Source organism: Aotus nancymaae, unplaced genomic scaffold (genome assembly GCF_030222135.1).
Source record: "Aotus nancymaae isolate 86718 unplaced genomic scaffold, 86718_ANA_hifiasm-v0.15.2.pri h1tg000103l, whole genome shotgun sequence".
In the NCBI taxonomy this organism is placed as follows: Eukaryota; Metazoa; Chordata; class Mammalia; order Primates; family Aotidae; genus Aotus; species Aotus nancymaae.
Genome location: NW_026988518.1, coordinates 2,689,162 through 2,706,601, shown reverse-complemented (window position 1 = coordinate 2,706,601; position 17,440 = coordinate 2,689,162). Strand labels below are relative to the sequence as shown.

General features: G+C 35.0%; 1 protein-coding gene across 3 annotated transcripts in view; it reads right to left on the bottom strand.

The window, feature by feature from the left end:
• Window positions 1-17,440, bottom strand: part of DPYD (dihydropyrimidine dehydrogenase) — an 865,822-nt gene that overhangs the window by 443,168 nt on the left and 405,214 nt on the right. For all 3 annotated transcript variants that reach the window (XM_012458470.2, XM_012458472.2, XM_012458471.2), the window contains one exon: window positions 14,862-15,046. In XM_012458470.2, coding sequence (XP_012313893.2) covers window positions 14,862-15,046 — 185 coding nt within the window. The remainder of the gene's footprint in view (window positions 1-14,861; window positions 15,047-17,440) is intronic.

The following is a 17,440-nucleotide window of genomic DNA, read 5'->3' as shown; positions in this document are numbered from 1 at the left end:
TAAAAAGTTGTTAAGCCCTTGAGCTGGGAATTCCACCTCTTAGATGACAATGTTCTGTGTCACAGACATAAGTGAGAAACCAAAAAGGCAACATGATATTCCCAAAAGTTCGAAGGTAGAATTAATGAGCAATTAATTCAGGACTTGAACCCAGACTGCTTGACTTTCAGGCTGCTATCATACCATCTTGGATATTTTTTGATCTGATCCTTCACAACTTGTTTAAGATTCAATTTTACAGGATCATTGAATTCAGAAGAAAACAGTTTTGGTCAACATTTCCAATTACGTTATTTGTATTTGAATTTTCCACAACAAACTCCAGGTTTTGAGTGTTTTGTTTTATTGTGATATATTGTCATTAGACCCAGAGGGCCCCATGCATTAGGGCATTGAAAATTTGGCATGGGATGCATAACACTTCCAGTTTATTTGGACCAATTCATACTGAAGTGGTTAATTTCTTTCATACTCCATCAACACGAACTAAAGTTAGACTCCCTAAGTATTGGATCATATTTTTCAGAGTTATTATTTTCTGTCCATTCTAATCTTCAGTTATCTCTGCCTGAAGTAGCAATCTACTGCTATATTGGTAAGGAAATATTCTGTCTTTATGAAGACAATTTCATTTTAAATTGCTTTTCAGGTCAAATATTGCCATTTAATGAAACTTTGGAACCTATACAAAGTCAATAAAAGGCATTAAAATTACTTATTAGTCATGGTATTTTCTTCCTCTATCACCAACAAGATAGTTTTGTTGTGATAGCTCCATTAGGTACAATCTCATTCCTCATTTTTTCCTTGACTTCCTTTTAGAACATATGGATGTGACAAAAAATAAATTCCCCTTTGTATACAAGAAGATGCACATTATTAGTAGAATTTTTAATAGAGAAAGTGTCAAGTCTCTGATGCATAATAATTTTAAAATATTATCTAAAGAACACATCACAGTTTAACTTGAATGTACTATCAAAGAGGAAAATTATGTGGAGAGTATTAAAGAGTTTATTGTACGTTTATTTATAAGCAACTGAAAAAGACTTCATTTTTCAACGACTGTAAGCAAATTTGACTTCACTACTTGCCATTGCAAGAGATAAAGATGAGATCACACACATTTCTGGTACTAGTTAAGTCTAAAGGCTCAGTTCCCCCATGAGACTGACCTGAAGTCATCTCAACACTATGATCCTGACCCAGTGGAAAACTTAGCATAAAAACAGCATTTAGCCATGACATACTTCAATATTATTTTTTGGAGGCTATCACTATCTCAAGCTGAATCCATTATGATTTAAAACTGTCTTTTTATTGATATTCATTGTTTTTCAACCTGACAGTGGCCAATGATTTATATCAATCTTCTCTTAACACAGGAATTAAAGAGTTTGCAATGTATCTTAAACTGAAGGACACTTTTTCAATAAGTCTCAAGATTTTAATACAGTTGTCATTTCAAAAGCCTGCCTCTTCTCAGTTGGAAAGAGGTTTAGAGAAGAAGGCAGCTCTGTTGATAAGATTGTTTTTATCTGAAGCAGCAGAGGATTCAAAAATTAGTATGACATATCGATGATGCCTTTTTTTCAGGCATTTTTATTCTTTAAGTGCAAGAACACTGCAGCTGGCTGTCAATCATTAAACCACAAAATGAAATCCTTTGCCTGGCTATGAGATTTGCAACTATACCAATGCTGGTAAACTAAACACCAAATTATAGCCTTTTCTCCTGCCTCACCCAGATTTCACAGGGGCTGCACACCCAAATAAATGCCTCTTGGCTACCCATTCATCTAACAGCTGGAAAGATGACACTTGACATTTGGAAACTTTCCTGTGAAGATTGCTGCAAGGCTTTCCCATTAGCTTCCTGGTGAGACTGTAAGGTCGAATAAGCTGCCTCAAAACCTGCAAAGGGTAACGGAAATACTCTAATATTAAGCCTGTGCAATTTAAATTTCTAATTCTCAAATCATAGTTCTTCAGATATTGTAGAAATCACTGGTATTTTTCAGGGCAAAAGAATGCCTTTGAAGATGTGGAATTAAAGTAATATTTTAAGCAATGATAATGATAACAAGTGTCTTTTATTTAAAGTTGGGACTGAAGGTCTTCTAAGTAACAGGGACTTCAACACAGAGAAGTTCTTGTAAGTTTGTTTTCTAAAATCCTTGACTGTCATATTTTTAACAACTGTTCATCTTTGTTCAGAGCAGAAATCTTTAACATGAGAGAGAGTTATTACCATTCTTTATGTTTTTTTCCCACATCATAAACATTATTAAAGATGGCTTTAAAATTCTTACAATACAGCATTGTAGATTCATTTTGAAAATCACTGACCCCAACATAAAGTAAAATAGTAAATATGCCATTATTAAAATACTGTCATCTTATAAATCTTTCAGGTATAAACATGCTTTTTTTCCTCTTAAGAAAGATAATTCCTGTCAAATTTCCCCAAGTCAGAAATTGTTAATAAAATGACAGTTTATTAAAGATGGTACAAAGACAAAATTCCTCACATAATCTCAATCCTAAAAATAACAGAATGTAAAAATTTTCATTTATTGATATGAATGCACATAATTTAAACAGATTTTATCACAATGATCTTTTTGCATGGTACTCAATTTGGAATTCTATGTCTTTAAATGTCTTTACAGTTGTCTGTTCTTGTTTTTTAACTATTTTTCAAGTCAAAGATTAACAAGAATGAACAGGCTTCCCTAAATGTTCAGTAATATTCCCACATTAGATGAAATTAATATTGTGATTAAAAAGGAAACTGAAACATTTAAAAAACATATGCAGAGGGCATTGAAAAAATAGGAGACATGAATGATATAAGTTTTAATCTTGAATTAATCACCATCTGAGACTACAATCACTTTTTAAAAGTTCAAGACCAGCCTGACCAACATGGTGAAATCCTGTCTCTACTAAAAATACAAAATTAGCTGGGCATGGTGGTGCATGCCTGTAATCCCAGCTGCTCAGGCAGCTGAGGCAGGAAAATCGCTTGAACCCAGGAGGAAGAGGTTGTGGTGAGCTGAGATTGCATCATTGCACTCCAGCCTGGGCAACAAGAGCAAAACTCTGTTTCAAAAGAAAAAAAGTCAATTTAGTGATGCTGAATTGTATCTCATTAGCAAAAATGACAGATAAAGATTCCTACAGATGTTCACCTCTTGGTCCCAAATCACAAACCAACATAGGCATAAACCTAGTTTTCTCATGCCATTCCATTCACAAATTCACCAAAAGGAAGCTCAGCTCACAGAAAGAAGATGGAATATCTAGCAATGACTGGACTCTTCATTTCTCTTCAAACTAAAATCTCAACTACCATTTGTACTAACTCTATTAGAGGCCTATGGCATGAATTTGTCTCCACTAGATCTTGAAATCACAAATTCATTTCACACAGCCTATTGAACTGCTATCAGATGGTAATGACTTTCTGTCACTCTCAACCTGGGGCAGATTTGAACTAGTGACCAAGAGGTTAAAGGCTCTGTATCTCATTACCAATCCCCTGAGATACTTAGTCCCCTCAACCACTAGTGACTTTTTTGTGCCTCAATCAAGTCAGAAGAAAATACACACAAAAAATCGTAAGCAGCAAAAAATAGGTCACCAAAGCAAGACATCTGTGATCGTTTTGATGAACCTGATAAATATATCCATATACTATATACACCCGAGTAGAATCACAGTAACTGTTAATGAACTTCATTACAACTTTCAATCCTATATCATAAAAGATATAAGCTACCATTAAGCTGGAAAACACTGCAAAGGAAGAAACTGAAGAAACCTGTGCTTCATGAGCTTACTGGGTTAAGGAATGTATTTTAGATTCAGTATCGTTACATAACATTTATGCGTGTGTCTTGTATATCTATTCTAAAATAATTCTGCCTTATAAGTTAGTTTCACAGGAGGTTGACAAATTAGAAGAAATAATATAGATTTATAAATGAAATAATCAAAACATTAGACACCTTAATGTGGATACTTACTATAGGAATACAGCATATTTTAATAAAAATAAAGTTTACAGAAGAAAATAGAAGAATATTTTGGAACATATATTTAGGCAAACTCATGTATATCCAGTGGTAGAAATATTGAACCTATCCAACAATGAAAAAATTAACTTTTCATTGTTTTTATTGTTGTTGAAAGTTGACTTCAAATGCTGGCTGCCAATAAATAAGATTCTGTAACTATTCAACTGCAATTATTCTGTATGTAACTAAGTAGGCAGTGACTCCTGAAGTCACTTAGAAATATGTACTCAAAATTTTTTTTAAGTTTAATGCCCCAATGCCTCCTTCCATACACTTTGCATTTTCCCCTAAATGTTTAATTTTCATGGAATGAATCCTTTGAAGAAAATAGATCTTTTCTTTTTCATTTCTTACCTATATTTAAAGTGATGCTCTATATAAGTTTTTTTATTTGGATTTCTACCTCTACCTATTGATTCCATATTTATCCTTCTACTAATAACTCTTATTTTTTGTCTCTCAATATATATATTTCTACCACAACTGCTTTCGTAGCAGCAACAAGTACATTTAGTTGTTCCCTTCCACTACTAATAAATACTGTGGCTTTTCAAATGCTGCATCTAAAGTAGAGTGAACTGAAAACAATTCTTAATAAAAGAATAATGACATGGCAAAAAATAACTCCAACGATGTATCAAACCAGTGAGTTCTGTGATTATAATTTCCACATAGATCAACTCTATTTGACAAAATGTTCCATGTTTATAAGAGCTCCTTCTAAGGACTACCATGACTACTGCAGGGACAATGAGCTTCTGATCTTGGAATATAATTTAGAATAATTTAATTTGTGCTCTGTCTCCAAGTTTGTTCTCAGCAGGAAGACATAATATAATGAGATACATAAATAGCCTCTTTCTATCCACTTTTTGCAACCAAATCTGTTTATATGCTAGTATGAGAATAAAGTAAGTCCTCTACCTTCTGAATGCTCTATGAGTGGATAAAACAAACCCAATTTCGGCTGGGCGTGGTGGCTCACGCCTGTCATCCCAGCACTTTGGGAGGCCAAGGTGGGCGGATCAAAAGGTCAGGAGTTCAAGACCAGACTGGCCAACATGGTGAAACCCTGTCTCTACTAAAAAATACAAAAACTAGCTGGGCATGGTGGCTTGTGCCTGTAATCCCAGCTACCTGGGAGGCTGAGGTAGGAGAATTGCTTGAATCAGGACCCGCGAGGTGGAGGTTGCAGTGAGCTGAGATCGCGCCACTGCACTCCAGCCTGGGCTACAGAGCGAGACTCCATCTCAAAAAAAAAAAACAAAACACCAAACAACAACAACAAAACAAACAGACAAACAAACTCAGTTTCTCTACTAAAGTCTCATAACATGCTTCTGATACCAGATGTGTGGGAATTTCTCCTCACCAGCAAGCAAGCAATCAATTTTATAGCGGACACAAGCCCTTCTAGTTTGGCTCCATTCTGACACTCTGACATTCTGACACCGTCTACGTGATGACAGCACCAGTTCCTACAGGTTGAGAGCTCAGTCCCCAAAACTGCCCCCCACCACTTCAAATGCCAATTGCAAGCCCCAGGTTATTTTACCTGTAATGCTGACCAACCAGCTATAAACTGGGATTCCCACAACCCCCTCTTTGGTTAGATTAACTGGTTAGAGGAGCTTACAGAATTGAGGGAACAAACAAAAAACAACAGCAACAACACACTTTTACCAGTTTATATACAAAGGATATTTTAAAGGATACAAACACAATAGTCAGATGAAGAGACACAGAGGACAAGGTCTGAAAGGGCCCCCAGTGCAGAACCTTCTGTCCCTGTGGAGCTGGGGTGTGCCATCTTCCTGGCACATGAAATGTTCTAGTTTTCCTTCCTGGAGGCACCCCTGTCATCCATATTTGGATGTTGGAAAGTTCTTTGAATCTAGTCCTTTTGGGTTTTTATGGAAGGTTCATTACATAGGCATAACTGATTAGATCATTGGCCACTGTTGATCAACTTAACCTTCAGTCCCCTGACTCTCACCGGAGGTTGGGGAGCAAGGCTGAAAGTCCTAATCTTAATCCTGCCTTGGTTACTCTGGTGACCAGCCCCTATTCTGTAGCTACCTACGGGCTGTCAGCCATCAGTCAACTCATTAGCATACACACAGACACACACAGACACACACACACACAAACACACAATGCATGCATGCACGCACGCACGCACTCATCACTTTGGAGATTCCAAAGATTTTAGGAGTTGTATGCCAGGAAACAGGGTAAAGACCAAAATTTAACAATATCACCATGTGTTTTTATAAATTAATAACATTGGATATTAATTATGTCTTCTATTTGGTATTTTTGTAATGAAGAAACTGAGGTCCTCTACATGCTCTCTTAACCAAGTTGGTTGCATCTGACAGAGGTACTGGACTATTTCTTTCTCTTGTTTTTCCATGAGACACAAAAGATGGCCAAGTCATGCTGATTTTTTATAACCAGTAGGGTACCTTTGTATACTTACAAACTTTCTACTTTTATTAGTTGAGTTGTGTACTTATCAAGAGTCAGTTGTACGTCTCTTACCCTATTTCTGTTTATAAATGTAAATAAATAAGCACAAATTAATTAGTTTAGTTATATGGATGCAAAAAGAAAGAAGGTTGATTCTGTGAAAGCTAAGTTGAATGTTCTTAAAGGATATGATAAAAATTAATTACTTAAAATATTGCTATCAAATTAGGTGTTGGTCAAACAACTGAAATGGCTGTAGGACAAACATAAAAACCTAGAAAGTTGCTTTGTATGATTATTGAAGGTCTTGTAACACTTTTAAAAATGAAAATGTTAGACAATATATTGTAGATAGATTTAGATAACATACATAATAAACCTCTGGCTATTTTATTTAAAAACATCATGGCCCTGAATTTAGTTAAAAGAAAAAGGAAGATGAGAATGCTTTAATTAAAATTATAAGCTTTGGTCATGGGCTTCTCATGTAATAAATAATAAAATAAAATGATAAGGTTAATCTATATGCATATCCTTTTTACAATTTCCTATTTTAATTTTTCTGATTAACCAACAAACTATTAATTTTGGTTTCATAGGAAAAGAGAAATTAAGGAATTAAACTAATTAAGGAATTCATTTAGCTATAGTCATTCTTTCAGTTAAAAATTCTTTCTTTAGGTACACTGCCAGAATCATCTTGATATTCAGTAATTCTTATTCATTTGGTAGAAGAAAACAAATATGCCTGGACTCTACTAATATAATCATATAAACAATTAAAGTGAAGTTAATATTGAATTATTTATTAGTAAAAGCAATTAAAGAAGAGTAAGTTTAACGTTATAACATAATTACACTTAAGAAGGGAAATTCTGACAAACAGAAAATGCTTTTCTTCACATTAATACCAGATCTGACACCATCACTTTCATATGTAAACAATTCTTACCACATTACCTACTCCAAATTAAAATCCTAGCTGGGCAGTCTCACCATGTTTTAGCCCTGGTATAATTACAGACCTTTCTCTCATTTTTCCTATATAATCTCTATATTCAGAGCTTCCATTAGTCCACACTATGCTTTCTGGTGAAATAAAAAGGAGCTGCTGCACAGTGCAAAACTTATGGAGCAAGCAGAGGACATCTTTGTGAAAATTCGAGGAAGGTACTCCTTACTCTGTATAGAAGCAGCACAACCAAAGGTTTTATTGTTTGGTTAGTGAAGCTTGGTCTAGATTTCAGCCAGCTTGTACCCTGGTCTGGGTACCCTTGTGCAGTGAGCATCATATGAAATCTTATCCAGCAGGCTTCTTTAGATCCCAGCAAGTCTAATTACTCAGTATTCTAATTTTTCTGATTCTTTTTAAAATTTGTACCTTATTGTTCATGATGTCTTTGCTGATTCCACATCCTAATACCCACATCCAGATGGAATCAGTCATGATCTCTTCCATGTTACCTCTGTAACTTTATGTTTTTTATTATTGTGTTAAATATGTTGTATAAGGCCTACTTACACAACTGACTTTCTTACTAGACAATGAAATTCTTAATTGAAAATTTAAATCTAATAATTGGTGCTATCTATATCCATTACTTTTTAAAATGTATTTTTTAATGAATGAATGAATTTATACATGGATGACTTGGATGGACTGACGTATGCGGATGAATAAGTTAATGGCTAAATAAAATGATTTTGTGATTACCTAAAATATCCTATTTCAATAGTCATCTGTTAAGACTCTATACACTAGATTTCTACTCAAATCTCCTATTTACCATTTCTTTTTCTGATCTCATTTTAACGATCCAGGATGAATGATTTCTAAGAACCCACAACAATGGTATAAACAGCAAATATTCACAAAGCTTGGTCTATACCAAGAGCTTTCCATACGTTCTCTCATAATCTTCTCTAAGACTCAAGAGGATGGCAACTCTAATTATTATTATAAGTAATAATAATAATTTATAATTGCTTATTCACCCCTGAGAAGACCATGCCCTGGAGTGATGAAGTAACTCGTCCAAGGTAATGCGATTTGAAAGTGTTGGAACTGGATCCGATGTCTTCTCTTTAGTTCAGAGCCCAAATGTATAGCCACTATATTATACTGGTTTTATTTATGTATTTTGGTACCCTCCCAAAGTCAAGTGTTGGGCCCAACAGCTATTACTTAGTAAGTGGTAATAGAACAAAGTAACTAATAAAATTTAAGTGAAGCTCTTCTCAGACAACTGTGGGAATTATTGAAATCCCAACATGGATGTCTTCAAATAATCAATTTATCTGAAAAAGCATTTACAAAGAAATTCTAAACACCCAATTGCATGCATTAATTAATACTGTAATGAGTTATCATAAGATCATTTTTTAAAATACGCTATCCAGTGTTACATTTTCCTCCAAAACAAACTAATGTTAAACATAAGACAAATTGTCATAAGCCTTAGTTGTGAAGTATATTGTAGACATTAAAGAAATTTTTCTTAACAAATGATTTGTGGGAAAACAATATTTATAGTGATAATGAATTTACCATATAATAAACTCATTAGTTTTCTTAACTCCTCCTTAAATGTATTTAAGATAAATTATTCCACTCTGCTTATTTTTCCTATTTAACATATGAATACTTTATTTTGAGGATATAGCAATAACAAATATGGTTCCTGGCCTGTGCAAAGACAGACCAGTGAGCAGGCTTCAAACAAGGTGCACGCAGGAAGTTCATGTCACAAACTCTCTGGAGGAGGAAGAGGAAGCCAAACCTGAAGGACAAGTGGGACTCAACCAGGGAGGAATGAGTAGAGTTGGGGAAAGGCCCAGATTCAGGAGAAATCTTGGTATGCTGGGGAATATTCCAATCAGCATCTCAAAGCTAAGAAGTTTGGTCATGAATGGAACAGAACAGAGGCCTTGGAGGCAATGCCACACACCTACAACCATCTGATCTTTGACAAACCTGACAAAAACAAGCAATGGGGAAAGGATTCCCTGTTTAATAAGTGGTGTTGGGGAAACTGGCTAGCCATGTGCAGAAAGTAGAAACTGGACCCCTTCCTGACACCTTATACCAAAATTAACTCCAGATGGATTAAAGACAAACATAGGACCCAACACCATAAAAACCTTAGAAGAAAACCTAGGCAAAACCATTCAGGACATAGGCATAGACAAGGACTTCATGACTAAAACACCAAAAGCATTGGCAACAAAAGCCAAAATAAACAAATGGGATCTAATTAAACTCCAGAGCTTCTGCACAGCAAAAGACACAATCATTAGAGTGAACTTGCAACCAATAGAACGGGAAAAAATTTTTGCAATCTACCCATCTGACAAAGGGCTAATATCCAAAATCTACAAAGAACTAAAACAGATTTACAAGAAACAAACAAACAAACCCATTCAAAAGTGGGCAAAGGATATTAACAGACACTTTTCAAAAGAAGACCTATATGAGGCCAACAAACATATGAAAAAATGCTCATCATCACTGGTCATTAGAGAAATGCAAATCAAAACTACATCGAGATACCATCTCATGCCAGTTAGAATGGCGATCATTAAAAAATCTGGACACAACAGATGCTGGAGAGGATGTGGAGAAATAGGAACACTTTTACACTGTTGGTGGGAGTATAAGTTAGTTCAACCATTGTGGAAGACAGTGTGGCAATTCCTCAAGGACTTAGAAATAGAAATTCCATTTGACCCAGCAATCCCATTACTGGGTATATATCCAAAGGATTATAAATCGTTCTATTATAAGGACACATGCACACATATGTTCATTTCAGCACTGTTTACAATAGCAAAGACTTGGAACAACGCCAAATGCCCATCAGTGATAGACTGGACAGGGAAAATGTGGCACATATACACCATGGAATACTATGCAGCCATAAAAAATGATGAATTCGTGTCCTTTGTAGGGACATGGATGAACCTGGAAACCATCATTCTCATCAAACTGACACAGGAACAGAGAATCAAGCACTGTGTGTTCTTACTCATAGATGGGTGTTGAACAATGAGAACACACGGACACAGGGAGGGGAGCATCACACACTGGGGTCTGTGGTTGGGGGGTACTAGGGGAGAGACCATGTGGGGTAGGGAGTTGGGGAGGGATAACATGGGGATAAATGCAAGATATAGGTGATGGGGATGGAGGGAGCAAACCACATTGCCATGTATGTACCTATGCAACAATCCTGCATGTTCTTTACATGTACCCCAGAACGTAAAATACAATTATTTATATATATATAAAGAATTTTGGTGATTACTTTGAGTGTGAAGAACAGTCATTAAAGTGTTTTAAATGAGCAAATTAGGATTCAACTGATATTCTAGAAAGATGCCTCTGGATGTAGTGTAGGGGCATTGGATTTGACAGGAGAGAAAGTGGAGGCAATTTCAAGAGAGGTGATAGAGGCCAGAACTAAGTTAATGACAATGTGGAGAGAGAAAATCCCACTTTGTCTATATGTACCTTGTTAGCCTTAACACTGCTTAGGAATTTGCAACCAACACCCTGGCAGGAAGATGGAAATACTGATTGATTTTACTTGACAGAGATTTTTACCTACCTTCCGTCTCTACTCCATTTTAAAAGGTAATTCAACACTTAGTTTGACAAGTCTGAATCCTTCAGCTAAGTCCAAATCTCTTACAGGGCAGGACTTGTATTTTATATATCAAACACTATCATTCCTAGCAATATGTGTTTTTAGAGCATATGCATGTTTTTCTTCATTATACCTATAGGTCAGTTTCTCTCCTTTCATGGAAGTAAAATAATCATTCTTTCTTTTTCCAGTACACATTTACTAGATTCAGGGAAGTTACAAGATGCCAGTGAAGTGGACAGAAAAGAACCATTAAGAATCCTTTAGCATGTTATTGTGAAACACTATCAAACTACAATCGTAAACATATTTAAGTATTGTTTATGCATTTTGATTTAAAAATATATAAATAGATTTAAATATTTAGGATAAAAATCAAAAACAAGCCATCCTCCACTGACTGTGTTCAATTTTACCTTTTCAAGTCTTTTTAGTTTCTCGGCCCTCGCGCTATTTTCACTGTGAATTCACACATTCACTGGGCTTCATCTGGCCTAACACAAGAACCTCTTCTTTTATCCCCCATTCCAATTTCATTTCTTAAAGGAGCTAGCAGGACACTCAGTAATATTTCTAGTCAATCAAAAATTATAACTCCACACAAAAGATAAGCAAACTAAAATAAGAGTATAAAAGAGTTTTTAAGAAATAGAAAAAGAATTGACCAGTTATATACAAGAGAGGGAAGAATAAAACTTATATAAGCAGTTGGTAAATACAGCTATGTACAGAAATGTTGTCTTATAATAACAAAAATATGTGTGTTGTGTATGTGAACCAGTGTAAATCTTTTAACTGTACTTTCTTGAGAGTATCTCTTATTCTGAGACTCTATCCTTTCTTAACTTTTTCATAAAGTGTCCTATTAATTTACATAAATAAATGTCAGTTTCCTTTGTCTTAATATTGTTACTTGGTAAAATAAGAAGCCATCAGTACTGTATTAATTTCCAAATTGATGTTGAAAATTTAATTATTCTGAGTAATTTATGAGGACCACTAACTTAGTAGGTCTGAACCTGGAAATAAAAAATGTTAAATACTGGAGTTGGACAAGTTGGAAAGGAATGTTTGGTTTAAAAGCAGTGAATCTGAAGCCTAGGTAAGACATTTACATGAAAACGTTTAGTGAATATGAAAAATAGATTAGAGACACAAGGGAAGATGTCCAGTAGACAGCTGGATTATGCAAGACAGTGTCCTGTTGGAGGTACAGATCACAGAGTTTTACAGCAGGAGGTTAGACTAAAAGCTGTGAAAGTACTCTGAAAATAAGGATAGAATGAGAAAATAAAAACAGGGAGATAGATTTGAGGACAGAAAAATGCAGAAGGAGCCAATGTAGGCAACTATCCACTCCCAGTAGCTGTCCCGAGCTGCTTCCTCTGTCTAAGGCCGTAAACACTTAGTAAAGCATGTTGCTGCTATCTATCCTTTAGTCACTGCAGAGACTGGTGCCTGAGCCACTCACCAACTTGTCTCCTTTGGGTTTCCCAGTGTCTCTGTTCAAATTGTGTTCCCCTTTTTTTATTCCTTTCTTTGTCTAGCTTAGTCTCTTTTGATGTATAACTTTTTAAAATTTTTAAATCTTAGATTTGGCATCTCCCTGGATGCTACTTCCTAAATCAAAGCTTTGTCTCTTTGCAAAACCCATTGCTTTCACTCTGTCTCTCTCTGTCTTTCATTGCTGTTGTTTTTGTCATTGTTGTTGTTTAAAGTTGAGGTCTCACTCTGTTACCCAGGCTGGAGTGCAATGGTGTGATGATAGCTCACTATAGCCTCCAACTCCTGGGCTCAAGCGATCCTCCCTCTTCATTCTCCCAGTTACCTCACTCATTTTGAGATTCCTACATTTCTGGGACACCATGCTTTGGCCCAGACCTAGTATCTCAAGCCCCACTACTCAAAGATGCCAAGGAGGAGGTGGAATTAGGCAGGTGAATCAAACTTTAAAAGATGACATAATCAGTGTCAAGTCCAGGCCCTATCTAGCAAATAAGTAGGTCCTGCATTAGTTACACAAACATGAGAAGGGCAATTAGAATAGACAAAATGGTCATGGAAAAGAGGAAGAAATTAAAAGAAGCACTATAGGTAAAGTGAATTTTGTTACCATGTGGGAAATAAACAAGATAACTAAAACAAGAGTGGTAAAAGAGCATGGTATGAGCAGATTCTTTCCTGAATAGGGAAGAATGAATAAAAATTTTATTAACATGAGCAAAATTTCCAGGAACATTTTATGTAAATGAGGTAACTGTTAAATAACTCCAGTATTTAACATTTTTTATTTCCAGGTTCAAACCTACTAAGTTAGTGGTCCTCATAAAATACTAAGAATTTAATTAAATGTAAATCTACATTTAATTAAATCATAGAACCTAAAGAAAACAAAGCATTTAGTCAGAAAGTAAGCTACTGAGATCTGGTAGTTATACCTTTCTTCCCCAAGACCACAGTCATTGTACCAAAGTATGCTCAACGTCACATCTCATCATTTCACATTCTGCATTTTATCATAAAACTAAGTAGTTTTTAAAAATTACAACTGAAGGCTGGGCATGGTAGCTCATGCCTGTAATTCCAGCAGTTTGGGAGGCTGAGGTGGGTGGATCACTTGAGGCCAGGAATTTGAGACCAGCTTGGCCAACATACTGAAACCCCATCTCTACTAAAAATACAAAAATTAGCCAGGTGTGGTGACATGCACCTATGGTACCAGCTACTCGAGGGATGAGGCATGAGAATTGTTTGAACCCAGGAGGCAGAGGCTGCAGTGAACCAAGATGGTGCCACTGCACTCCAACCTGGGCATCAGAGCGAGACTCTGTCTCAAAAAACAAAAATGAATGAATAAAAATTAAAAAAATAAAATTACAACTGAAATTTATAGAACATTTGTTTTCTTTCCACTTAGGTGCATAGAGTTTGGGAAATAGATAGGATGTTATCTGGTCCAAATGAACAGATCAAACCATTTTTTGCACTATTATAATTACTTGTAATATTGTAATTAATGTAGATTCTACGTCCTATCATATTATATACCATCAGATTTGAAAAGTGTAGGATCTATGTATTTAAGCCATTCATAAATATTTTGAACACAACAGGACTAATGACTTCACAGTACTCAAATGGTGGGAATGCATAATAAATTTTTTCTTTCTTTTTTTTTTTTTTGTGACAAGGTCTCTCTATTGTCCAGGTTGAAGGGCAAATGGCACGATCATAGCTTACTGCAGCCTTGATCTCCTGGGCTCAAGCAATCCTCCCAACTCAGCCTCCCAAGAAGCTGGGACCAGAGGCATGTGCCACCATGCCCATCTAATTTTTTATTTTTTGTAGAGATGGGATCTTACTATGTTGCCCAAGCTGGTCTTGAACTCCTGGGCTCAAGCAATCCTCCTGCCTCAGTGACTTCTAAATTGCTGGAATTATAGGTATAAGGTAGCGTGTCTGGCCCAATTTTTAATCAACTGAACAGTTCTACTACCTAGTCCACATTTTAAAATTTTTATCCAAGTAAATATGTATGTGACATATTTTATATATGCTTGTTATACAGCTCATAGAAAATCTCTTATAGGTGAGTATCAAAAATAAATGAAGTACTTATCCATTGGAGAAGAATTAAGTGGAAATGATGGCAAATGCCTACCTGTATATATTTGTGAATGTACCAAGAAGCTTGCTTTCCATCATTCACTGATTCCACTGTAGTGTTAGCCAAACCAACGACATCACCGCCTGCAAACACCCATGGTTCACTAGTTTGCATTGTTTCTGGATCTACTTCTGGGAGACCCCATCTGTTAAATTTTATAGGACTCAAGGCTTCTTTTACTGGAAAAAAAAAAAAGTGAAAAACAATAGACAATTACTAATCAACAGACAATTCCATAACAATAATGTTAAAATTAAGAAAAATTGTGATTTAGTTATTGTTCCAGAGATTCGAAAAATTGTTTTTAGTAAACTATAAAAATGAAAAGCTCACAAAATATTGGTGTTAACAACACTTTTAAAGTGCACTGACTTAACTTTAACTGCACCTCACATACAGGAATTAAAGACCACAGATTTGGTCAGTGTTTCAGAGTAGACATTTATATCTAAGAAGTATGGATCTATAAAGAAGGAAAGTACAACCTTTTAAATACATACAAAATACATTTTCTAAAACTTTATTCATAACCATTGTTTTTACAAATCTGTTACTAATCATATAATCCCAAACTTGTTCATGTGTGTCACTTTTGAAAGTTACATCATGAATTCAGATCAATGGCTAATCTCTCTTTTACAACAAAACATTTTATAAAGCAAAATGAGACAAAATATTTAATATTTTCATCAAATTATTTGCACTTACTATTTAGCAGTTTAATGGATCTAGTATATAGTTACATTTAGCCAGCAATTTCTGCTTTGTTTTGTTAAAAGCAACAAATGCAAGCATTACCATTAGTTCCTTGTGGAAATTGCTTGGTAAAGTAGTTTTACAATTATTTGGTAAATATGCTGCATTCCAATAAATCCAAAAGAGTCATGGAAGAGGAATAAGGTTGTGTTTCTTTAAGAGAAATATCTAAATAACATTTTCAAAACAGAATCCTGACATTTGGAAGAGATCAATGAATTCAATTTAGAGAAAGGGTTGAGCAAGAGAAGAAATGAAGAAAGGTGGACAACATCCTATTTGATGGAGTAAACTGAATAAGCCAGGGTTTAGAATAAAACATTCTCTCCAGGTAATGATGTCATAATTTTTAAGCATATCATCTCAGACAGACTAAGCCTTATTCTTTACTCAAACTCAAAAGAGAAAATATTAATAACAACTCAAACTAAAGGAAGAGAGCTTATGAGATTTTGGAACAGAAAAGTCAGTTGTTAATTGATTTATGAATCAAGTATAAGGCAAAATAGCCAAATGTAAAAAAATGTTATTTTGACACCTAAACCAGATTCTTCTGAGTAAAATAATAAGAAAAAAACATAAAAATAAAATAAACATTGGTACATACTTGTAGCTTTTTACTTAAAAATGTTAGGATTACAGAAAATTATTGAGGGATTACTGTTGATTGTGCTTTTCCCACAAGATTGTAGGTTCCATGAGAACAGGAATGTTTCCACAATGCTTGCCTAGAGCACATTACAGTTCTTGGAGGACACTCAATTGGATTGATGGATGAATGAATGAATGAGTAGATGGGTCAAGGCTATTATACTCAGGTTTTTATTTTAAAATCTGTTTGTATTTGTTTTTTCATCTTTCATCTAGAGGAAAATTAAACATTCATGTAATTATTTTCAAAGCAGAATGGCATTTTGAGGAAATTTTTCTGATGTCTTTAAAGGTCACATGAAAAGAGACCTTTATTATCTGTTCCCCATTGCATAACAGATCATCACCACCATCTGTTGACAGTTACTTGAGTTGCAAGAAAGTCAATAGTGAGTATGGCTCATCAATTCAACCTCTTTTAATAATGGCAACTGTAACATACCATCATTGCACGATATATGTAATGAGCCTTATAAATAGTGACGAGAGCTAAAAATAAATTCTGTTCTATCAGAAATGACCTTATGTTTCCAAAACTTTGGCCTATAAGAGATTCGAAATAAAGACTATTATCAAAAGATAAGAAATTCAAATTTTTATCACTAGGAGATGAAAGCCTTTTTTTTTTTTTTTTTACATTTATCTCATGTTTTACACGAATATCCTTGAAATTTAGGTACAGATTTCACTCTAAGCTTGAGCATGGTAGGAATAATTCCTTAGTTATCCCTGAGTCCCATGACATCAATTAGAGTCAAAGACATGTTTATAGTTGACCCTCCATATCCGTAGGTTCCACATCTGTGGATTCAGTCAACTGTGCACTGAAAATATTTGAGAGAAAAATAGAATGTTTAAGTCTGTACTGAACATGTACATACTTTTTTCTTTCCATTGTTCCCTAAACAATACAGTATATCAACTATTTATATAGCATTTACATTGTATTAGATATATCATAAGTAATACAAAGATGATTTAGAGTATATGGGAGAATGTGTATAGATTATATGCAAATAATACACCATTTTCTATAACAGACATGAGAGCATAGATGGATTTTGGTATTCATGGGGAATCCTGGAACCAAGCCCCCAGAGATGTGAAGGGATGACTCTATTGTGAAGTTACTGAAGCTTAAATCAGGGTCCTTCCCTTGCATGGGA